We start from the raw sequence: 11187 nt of genomic DNA on the forward strand, positions 1-11187 counted from the left end.
ACTATGCAATGATGCAATGATATCACGAAAGGTTCCACTTAGAAATCATAGAGACAAGAAACGGTAGAACCTTTAGTAGTAACGACAGTGGACGAAAAGGTCTTCGGTCTTGAAACTTCTAAATATATATTTTTACTTAATCTGAAATAACTGAGAAGGTGGAACTTCTACTATTTTACTTAAATTGCTTAATGGAACTGAACCTTCTAAAACTGCTGAGTGAAACTGAAGGTACTGTTACTTTGCTTGACTTTATCGTTTCAACATTTACCTGCAGAACTTTCCCTGAAAAATACAGCTCAAACTTATTCTATTCATTTATGACCCCCGTGTGGAGTTTGCTGGTCTTCCATCAGGCGCCTCACCAGGTGGCGGATAGGGTAATGCTCACCAGGTATGGTGGGTACCGGGCAAATAAACACCCGGGGTGGAACAAAACTAGCAACTGCTGCCTTGTAGTATGATATTGGCTTATCGAAGGCTAAATGAAGAAAATCTTGAGTAAAAATTACCTGGTCCTCCGGGTTGGGGGTTGTCCAGTGGGCCAGTTCCTCACTCACATAAAAACCTAAAAATGCTAAGAAACCTAATAATATGCCTCGGAAAAATTGGAACTTTGGACGACGAACTGGCGATGAGAAATGAAAAATGATGTTTTGTTGATGGAATGTGCAAGGTATTTTCACTAAAATAAATTTACTACCTGCACAACTTGACATATTCACCATGGATGTTGTCGTATTCTCTGAAACAAAGAAGAAAGGCCAAGGAGAAGAAGAACTGGATAATTATGAACATATCTGGAGTGGGATATCAAAAGCAGTGAGAGCCAAAGCAGGAGTCTCCATTATGATAAAGAAATCATGGAAAAAAGAATCACAAATTGGACATTCATCAATCAACGTAGTTGAGATTATTGGCGCATATGCACCTACGAACGACACAAAAGATAAGGAGAAGGATACATTCTGGGCCACCCTCAGGGAGACTATTGAAAAAATCCCAAGAAGAAAGGAACTGATTATCATGGGAGACATGAATGGAAGAGTAGGAATTAGAGAATCCTGTAAAATAGCAGGAAAACATGAAGAGGAAGAATATAATGACAATGGGGAACGATTGATTGCAATTTGTGAACAATCTGATCTAAAAATTAGCAACACATTTTTCAGACACAAGGACAGAACACTAAAGAACTTCGTTCTATAATATATTATCACTAGGCGAACAAGTAGTTTCAAGGCAGTAGATATCAGATCTTACAGAGGAGCCCAGTGTGGATCAGGCCACTATTTAGTAAAAATTAAATGTTTTTGACCATGGAAGAATGCAAGGAATGATACAAGTAACATAAACAAAACGAACCAGACTGAGAAAGATGAAAATTCACCTTTTAATATTGACAGCCTACAAGACGAAACTATCAGAACACTCTTTGCGCCCAGGATGGAAAGGCAATTGGTTGAATCATTTGAAGGAAGAACAGAGGAAAAATATGACTATATAAAAACTAATGTGAAAATTATAGCAACAGAGGTGTTGGGTAAAAAGACAGCAACCACAACCGTGCAGCAGAGTGGTGGTCAGAGGAAATAGAGGTCCTCGTTAGAAAAGAACGATATGCGTCCCTTCAGTGGTTGAATGATAAATCAGAAGAAACAAGATCAACATACAAGGAAAAGAAGAATGAAGTGATGAAAATAATAAGGATGGCAAAAAATGAAGCATGGGAAATAACATGTGCCAAGGTTAACAGCAAATTAGGATTTGGGAGAGCAAAAGAAGCATGGTCAGTATTAAAAGGGCTTCGACAGGATACAAAAAACAAAACCAATCTCCAACTGATAACACAAAAGCAATGGGAAGAGTATTTCCAAAAATTATTAAATGAGGACAGAGAAGAATTTGTAGAAGTAGGAACAGTGGAAGAGACTGGACGTGAAGATGATGAGATCCAGATTTTAGAAAGTGAAGTACTTCAGGCGTTGAGAACAGGAAAGAATGGTAAATGGTAAATCACTTGGACCAGGCAGTATCGATCTGGAGTGTCTGAAATATGGTGGTGACAATATTGTGAAACTGATAACACACCTCTTCAATAAAATGATACATGGAGATGCAATACCCAACGAGATGAAGATAGGTTACATTAACACCATATTTAAGAAAGGGGATCGCAAAATTTGTTCAAACTATCGAGGAATTTGTATTAAAAACACATTAATGAGAATTTTTGCGAAAGTAATTAAAAACAAACTGGAAAAATTTTAGAACCCAAGAAAAACAATGTGGTTTCACGGGTGGGAGGTCATGTGTAGACCATATTTTTACATTACGACAGATTTGGTAGTAACATTGGCAAAAATAAAAAAATATAGGATTAATTTTCATAGATATAGAACAAGCGTATGATACTGTTCCAAGAAAATTACTTTGGAGAGCACGACATATGGCAAACATAAACCCTTCCTTGATTAAAATAATACAACAGATTTATAAAGATAACATTTGCCAAGTGAAAGTTGGTAATGAACTTCCACAGAAATTTAGAACAAGCAAAGGCCTTTTGCAGGGCTGTCCCATGTTACCATCATTATTTAAAACCTATATAGATATTAGCCTCAGAACATGGTCTCGTAAATGTAGTAGTATGGGATTAGAAATAAGAGATGGAGTTTACCTACATCGCTTACTGTTTGCTGATGATCACGTAGTCGTAGCACAAGATGGGGATGATGCTAACTATATGTGTAATCAACTAGCAGTAGCATACAAAACATGTGGTTTGAAGATTAATTACCAAAAACCAAAATACTTGACTAATGATTCAAATGAGCAATACATTGAAGGAAAGAAAATCAAAAAGATAAACACTTTCTGTTATTTGGGATCCATTTTAGAAATCGAGCGAATATAAAAGAATTAGTAGCGGACGGAAGGTCACTGGGATGCTTAACTCAGTCTTATGGAGCAGGAATGTAATGAGCAGAACTAAAAAATTAATATACGAATCTATATTAGAGAGTGTGGTTCTGTATGGAACGGCGACCTGGACAATTAACCTGAAGCACATTAAAAAATTACAAGCTCTAGAGGCGGACTTATAGAAAAGATCGGCAAGAGTCTCCAGGAAAGAGAAGATAAGGAACACCGAAATAATAAAGAGAATGGAACTAAAAGACAGAATATATGACGTAACGGATAGGAAGAAATTACAGTGGTACGTGTATGTACGAAAAATGGAGGAAGCCAGAATACCAAAATTGATACTGGAGTGGGAACCGGAGGGGAGAAGAAGAAGACGACCTGTGACCACCTGGCTCCAAAATGTACAGCACACAATGAGGAGAATGGGTGCAGAGGAAGAGAACACACAAGATCGAAACACCTGGAGGAATATTTTGAAAATATAGTTTAAGAACGTTTATTTTTTGTATAGTAATTTACGAGTAAATTATTATGTTGGAGATAAGCCTCTGTAATGAGAAAAAGCTCAAATAATAATAATAAATAAATTTATGACCCACAATATACAGACGCAACGCACTCTAACTATTAATTATCACAAAAGAATGGCCCTGAATAAAAAGAAATCCTAACAATATCCCATACATTTCGTAAGTCACTCACCTCACAGAATATCTTCGTAGGCTCTAACTACTAATAAGAATGTGGTTAGCAAAGGAAAGATTTTGTTGCAGAGTAAACAATGTATTTAGCAGATTTTACCCTAATCATGTGATACCCAGTTCGAAAAATTATATAATTGTCAGTGACATCCAGTTCCAAAGATTATATAATCGTCAATAATTCCATTACCCACATTTTACAATCCATGTCCAACCAATATTAAATCTCCATGACGGACACACGTCAGACCGTCCGCTCACGCTAACATTGCTTCCAACCTCCATCTCTGCTATTAACTTCTAATTGCTGACTGTTAACTTATAACTGCGAGTCCGACCAGCTACAGAGTCTTACAGAGGGCGCACAGTGCTGTCAGTGATATCAATGCAATCTAAAGCGTTGCCAACATACAAACATATAAACAGGCTACTTACAGTCTGAAAATCGAAATTGTTGTCGAATGTACAAATGAAATCTCACATTTGAGAAAGATAGTTGTTGATTCTGAGAAAGAAATAAGCAAACAGGTTAATATTTGCGAACAGATCTGTGACCAAAAAACTTCACAAATTCAATGCAAAATTTGCGATCTAGAAAAGAAAATAAGGGACAAATTCAGTTATGTGCCTGATGGAATACCTCGTAATAAACTATTAGAAGGCGAAGAACGCTTTGATCCCGCCAAAAGATATATCGGCAGACAGCAATTGGATTTCCTGAAAAATTGTGAAAGGATTTTTCCTGAATATTTGACAGGTCAGGAAAAGATTAACGAAGTTATAAGAGCATTTGCAGGTGATGCTAAACAAAGGGAACTAAATTTGAATACAGAGAAGGTGACGTTCAACGAGTTTAAGCAAAAATTTATCGGACCTAAAACAAGATTGACTGTGACGAGAATTATATGACAATACGGGCAGAAACTACATGAAAGATTTCTGTGAATCCTAGTATCGATACTGACACACTTAAGATCAACAGAGGATTCGAAAATGTACGCAGGAAGTAATCATGAAAGCTTTTCTGCGTTCCTGTAAAGAGTCGAGGATGAAGATCACTGTAGAAGAAGTCATGATTATTGTCAAAATAACAGACAGAAGTAATCACAATGACGGTGAATATAACGACGGTGATATGTATAGCGTTAATATGGTTCAAAGAGAAAGGGGTAGAGGCTGAGGTACTTCAACAGTTCGCCGGCCGGTGTGGCCGAGCGGTTCTAGGCGCTTCAGTCTGGAACCGCGCGACTGCTACGGTCGCAGGTTCGAATCCTGCCTCAGGCATGACTGTGTGTGATGTCCTTAGGTTAGTTAGGTTTAAGTAGTTCTAAGTTCTAGGGGACTGAAACTAACGCGGACGGATTTTCACCAACCTTACGTAAGAAATAATACCGGCGCATACACAATGAATTAGTACACGAGCGAGTACAGCAGGCCGCTGCAAGCGAATGACAGGTGTGCACAGGAATGACTCACGGTAGCCAGGCGACGAAATGAATACTAACCTGCAGACAGAGCGCCAGCAATGAATACACCAGACCGAACAGCTGTCCGTGTGATGGAAGCGGTATTTCTCGCAGCAGAACAGAATGGGGCGTCATAATACACTGAAGAGTCAAAGAAACTGGTACACCTGCCTAATATCGTGTAGCGTCCTCGAGAGCACGCGAAGTTCCGCAACACGACGTGACATGGACTCGGCTAAAGTCTAAAGTAGTGCTAGAGGGAACTGACACCATGAATCCTGCAGGGGTGTTCATAAATCCGTAAGAGTACGAGAGGATGGAGATCTCTTCTGAAAAGCACGTTGCAAGGCGACCCAGATATCCTCAATAATGTTCATGTCTGGGGAGGTTGGTAGCCAGCGGAAGTTTTTAAACTCAGAAAAGTGTTCCTGGAGCCACTCTGTAGCAATTCTGAACGTGTGGGGTGTCGCATTGTCCTGCTGGAAACGTCAGAATGAACAATGCACATGAATGAATGCAGGTGATCAGACAGGATGCTTACCTACGTGTCGCTTGGCAGAGTCTTATCTAGACGTATCAGGGGTCCCACGTCACTCCAACTGCGTACACCCCACACAAATACAGAACCCCAGAAGGTTGATCAGTCCCCTTGCTGATATGCAGGGTCCATGGATTCATAAGGTAGTCTCCATTCACGTACATGTTCATCCGTTGGATAAAATTTGAAACGAGACTGCCGACCGGGCAACATGTTGCCAGTCATCAGCAGTCCAATGTCGGTGTTGACTGGCCCAGGCCAGGCGTAAAGCTTTGTGTTGTGCAGTCATCGAGGGTACACGCGTGGGCCTTCAGCTCCGAAAGCCCATATCGATGATGGTTCGTTGAATGGGTGTAGCAATCGGCAGCAATTTGCGGAAGGATTGTACTTCTGTAACGCTGAACGATTCTCTTCAGTCATTGTTGGTCCCGTTCTTGCAGGATCTTTTTCCGGCCGCAGCGATGGAGTAGATATGATGTTTTACCGGATTCCTGATATTCATGGTACACTTGTGAAATGGTCATACGGGAAAATCCCCACTTCATCGCTACCTCTGAGATGTTGTTTCCCATTGCTCGTGCGCGACTGTAACACCACGTTCAAACTCACTTAAACTTGATAAACTGCCATTGTAGCAGCAGTAATCGGTCTAACAACTGCACCAGACACTTGTCTTATATAGGCGTTGCCGACCGCAGCGCCGTAATCTGCCTGGTTGCATATCTCTGTATCTGAATACGCATGCCTATACCAGTTTCTTTGACGCTTTAGTGTAGAATGCAATGAATCCGCCATGGTAGATAACACCGCAGCAATAGAAATAGTGAAAATACTCATAGGCGAGGAAGAAAGCGCCGATAACAGTCTAAATAACAATAAAATTTGCGAAAATGAGTTGTCAGAGATTGCACGTTGGTGCGAACAGATCGATGATCTGTACCAAGGTCAAAGCAGGGCGAGCTGGAGGCTTTTAAAAGGAATTATACACCCAGAAGGTTAGGTGGTAATAAGAGGAGGAAAAGGGACGTCGAGAATAGGACGTGGCCCGATAGTATTGAGGCAATGGACGTGCGAGTATTTAGCACAATTTTGCGAGCAGCATTTAGTAAAGAGGTGGTGGGCAGTAAGAAAAGGGGCGGCGCGCAAAGTACGTCAGCTGCCAATAATACTGAACTTAATAGTAAGAAAAGAAATACGGTCCCAGTGAGGAGAATGGGAGATGATGAAATCCTCAGCGTTGCGACAAAGCATTCCTGACTAACGAGACGTCAGTAGAAGAAACTGTTGCGAGGCAGGAATACGGTAGATAGATACGGGCGACGGCTTTCGAATTATTGACGCTCACGACGACTACACAAAATTCGAGGTAAAGATGGACGCCATTATAGCCTATGAAGATGACATCTCAGTTCTGCTGTGACAGAAATAGAGCTACTAAAGTTAGGAGAAAACCGTGCCTCTGAATATTTAAGAGCCGACAGAATATCGAATTAGGAAATTAACCTCTGCTTAACAAGGGGAGGCCACGACGTTGGGATCACGGATTACATCAAACTCTGTACACCTTGAGTAGGCCATTAAAACAACATAATGTGCAAGTTGTATGGTGTACTAGTCTGGTACTTCCGAGAAACTCGTAAGAGAAGTTTTACGCGTCTATTACGTAACTGGGGGGCTATGCAGTACGTTAGAGATCATGGTGGTAAAGTGATTACCGTTCGAGCGTCGTAAAACGAACGTGTCTAATGCCGTGATTCGACTCCCCTCAAACTTAATTATTAATCCCTTGTTTTCGTCACTGGTCATATTATTTAATTCGTATGACATTTTAGAGGTGACATAATGAAAAACGCCAAGTGTATTTACATGAAGTATTTGCATGAAGTTTCGATTTATGTTTTCCATGTCTGTATGACAAATACCATCTGCAACATGTGATGTCGAGAGAACATCAGACAAGTATTTGTACATTACTTTTGTGGTCTGGCACGTTGTGACTTCCTAAACTAGTGCCCATTAAAATTGCTACACCACGAAGATGACGTGCTACAGACGCGAAATTTAACCGACAGGAAGAAAATGCTGTGATATGCAAACGATCAGGTTTTCAGTGCATTTACACAAGTTTGGCGACACCTACAACGTGCTGACATGAGAAAAGTTTCAAACCGATTCCTCACACACAAACAGCAGTTCACCGGCGTTGCCTGGTGAAACGCTGTTGTGATGTCTCGTGTAAGGAGGAGAAATGCGTACCAACACGTTTCCGACTTTGATAAAGGTCGGATTGTAGACTATCGCGATTGCGGTTTATCGTATCGCGACATTGCTGCTCGCGTTGGTCGAGATCCAATGACTGTTACCAGAATATAGAATCGGTGGGTTCAGGAGGATAATACGGAACGCCGTGCTGGATCCCAACGGCCTCGTATCACTAGCAGTCGAGATGGCAGGCATCTTATCCGCATGGCTGTAACGGATCGTGCAGCCACGTCTCGATCCCTGAGTCAACAGATGGAGACGTTTGCAAGACAACAACCATCTGCACGAACAGTTCGACGACGTTTGCAGCAGCATGGACTATCAGCTCGGAGACCATGGCTGCAGTTACCCTTGACGCCGTATCACAGACAGGAGCACTTGCGATGGTGTACTGAACGACGAACTTAGGTGCACGAATGGCAAAGCGTAATTTTTTCGGATGAATCCAGGTTCTGTTTTCAGCATCGCGGTGAACGCACATTGGAAGCGTGTATTCGTCATCGCCATACTGTCGTATCACCCGGCGTGATGGTATGGGGTGCCATTGGTTACACGTCTCGGTCACCTCTCGTCCGCATTGACGGCACTTTGAACAGTGGACGTTACATTTCAGATGTGTTCCGACCCGTGGCTCTACCCTTCATTCGATCCCTGCGAAACACTACATTTCTGCAGGATAATGCACGACCGCATGTTGCAGGTCCGGTACGGGCGTTTCTGGATACAGAAAATGTTCGCCTGCTTCCCGGGCCAACACATTCTCCAGATCTCTCACCTACTGGAAACGTCTTGTCAATGGTGGCCTAGCAACTGGCTCGTCACAATACGCCAGTCACTACTCCTGATGAACTGTGGTATAGTGTTGAAGCTGCATGGGCAGCTGTACCTGTACACGCCATCCAAGCTCTTTTTGACTCAATGCCCAGGCGTATCAAGGCCGTTATTACGGCCAGAGGTGGTTGTTCTGGGTACTGATTTCTCAGGATCTATGCACCCAAATTGCGTGAAAAATGTAATCACATGTTGCATGGGGGCTTATTTATATATAATGCAAATATTTTTAGTTGCTGTTAGTCCGATTACGCAAGTGTCGTAAACGGCTGGCCCTGACTAGTTTTAGTACGCAATCTGACTGCTTAGAACAACAACAAAGAATGAAATGAAAATTTTCTGTTAACACAATTAATTAATTAAGTCCCCAGCAACTATAAAACCTACGAAACCAAAGCACAAGTGTAATTGTTCTGTGTGTGGGAGTGTGACTCAACGTACATCTGGCACGGTTCTTCTTCAACAAGACAAGAATTTTTAAATACCATTTATACTGACGTGATAAAAGAAAATCAGAAATACTATAATTACGCAAGAAAACCAGAATTACACTCTAATACAAGAACACAAGCCAGATGCTTTGTTGACTGAACCTGTAATGATGCATTATTTGAGACACAGAAATAATAAAAAGAAAATAGTGTTTTCTTACCTTCATATATATTGACGAAATGCACTCTGATCATTACAATCTCTCCATTAGAATAACATCTGCTATCTCTCCCATCAATTAGCTGCATAAAACATGGAACAAACACTCACTACTACCACATCTCAACAACTCTCCACTACATCTGAACAAGAACCGCCTACCACAACTTCTCAAGAATCACTGCCAGTGGAGGCGGCGGAACAATACTCTCTGGCGCGATCTCTGGCGCTGTGGCTCAGTGTAGCCACCTTTCATATGCCCCTCCTCCACGGGCTAGAATTTGATGGTATTTTTGCCAGCATTGGTGGTGAAAATACCACCAAATTCGTCAAAAAAAATACAGACAAAAATAAAAGATAATATTAATACGTAAATATCATATAACTAGATAAAATTTTGGCTTTGTACTGACCTTACAATAGCCTAATATATAAAATACAGTAAGGAATACAAATTCTTTCATACATATGACTTTACATAATAGCTTACACAAATATCATGTGGTTAAACAATTCAATCGATAGCGTCAGCAATGACGAATATGTGCAGGTAAGAGTCTCATAACTTTTCACAAACAGTAATACACAAAAAATCAGTTTATACAAATATTCACATAAAATGCTTTCACAACAAGTAGTTGACAGTTCCAGCAGTAGCACCCGGCAATGTTGAACAGGTGCTACCGCAACAAGTGACATCATCTCAGTAGAAGCAGTCCATCAGTGGCACCCAGCATTGTGGAACAGGTGCAGACTCCAACAGGTGACATCATTTCAGTAGAAGCAGTCCATCAGTGGCACCCAGCAATGTTGAGTAGGTGCAGACACCATCAGGTGACATCATTTCAGTAGAAGCAGTCCATCAGTGGCACCCAGCAATGTTGAGTAGGTGCAGACACCATCAGGTGACATCATTTCAGTAGAAGCAGTCCATCAGTGGCACCCAGCAATGTTGAGTAGGTGCAGACACCATCAGGTGACATCATTTCAGTAGAAGCAGTCCATCAGTGGCACCCAGCATTGTGGAACAGGTGCAGACTCCAACAGGTGACATCATTTCAGTAGAAGCAGTCCATCAGTGGCACCCAGCAATGTTGAGTAGGTGCAGACAACAGTCCATAATATTCACTATCACTAATCACACTGTTCATCAGAGTTTATAAGCAGAAAGTAAACATGTCCTATTGGCACCAATCATGTAGAAAAAGTACAAGTAACAGTCCATAATATTTACTATCACTGATCAGACAGTTCAAGCATGAACAATAGTTTGAATACACATACAAATGCTTTTACAATGCTCTTACACTAAACATACAAATTCTAATAAACACACAAATGATATCAGATAATTGTCATATTACTATTACAAATACTCAAATATCAGTAAACCTATAATATTTATGGGTGTCAGTGCAAGCCACTACAAACAAATAAAATAATATTTAGGAGATAGGTGGGTAGGATTAGGAAAGGAAAACACACAAAACACACTCACTCATCTTTCATCCACATTAAGTACTACTGTGTAATTGAATAGTGTTAACTGTGTAAATGCAATTCTGTCAAAATTTGATGTTCATCATGTGTATCAAGTAGTAGTGGCAGCAATGTATAACAGTCAATAATAGTTAAGTCAACGTCATAGTCATCATGTCAAGACCAATGTTTGCCAAGCCAGATCAAAATGTACGGTTGCTGAACAACTGTCAGTGAGCCAAGATATGCAAATACTTCCTCTCTCCCAAAAAAAGTACATACTGCTTAGTGATTTAACAAGGTGTGTGTAGACAATCTTCCTTCCACTTTA

General features: G+C 40.9%; 1 protein-coding gene across 1 annotated transcript; it reads left to right on the forward strand.

The window, feature by feature from the left end:
* Positions 1-726: 726 nt before the first annotated feature.
* LOC126159060 (uncharacterized) lies at positions 727-1209 on the forward strand. Its single transcript, XM_049916489.1, has one exon. The coding sequence runs from the start codon at positions 727-729 to the stop codon at positions 1207-1209; it is 483 nt and encodes a 160-aa protein (XP_049772446.1).
* The last annotated feature ends 9978 nt before the right edge of the window (positions 1210-11187 follow it).

Source organism: Schistocerca cancellata, chromosome 2 (genome assembly GCF_023864275.1).
Source record: "Schistocerca cancellata isolate TAMUIC-IGC-003103 chromosome 2, iqSchCanc2.1, whole genome shotgun sequence".
In the NCBI taxonomy this organism is placed as follows: Eukaryota; Metazoa; Arthropoda; class Insecta; order Orthoptera; family Acrididae; genus Schistocerca; species Schistocerca cancellata.

What these genes read in the sequence shown, in the direction of transcription:
- LOC126159060 (XM_049916489.1), top strand. Translation starts at nt 727, where the DNA reads ATGGATGTTGTCGTATTCTCTGAAACAAAGAAGAAAGGCCAAGGAGAA.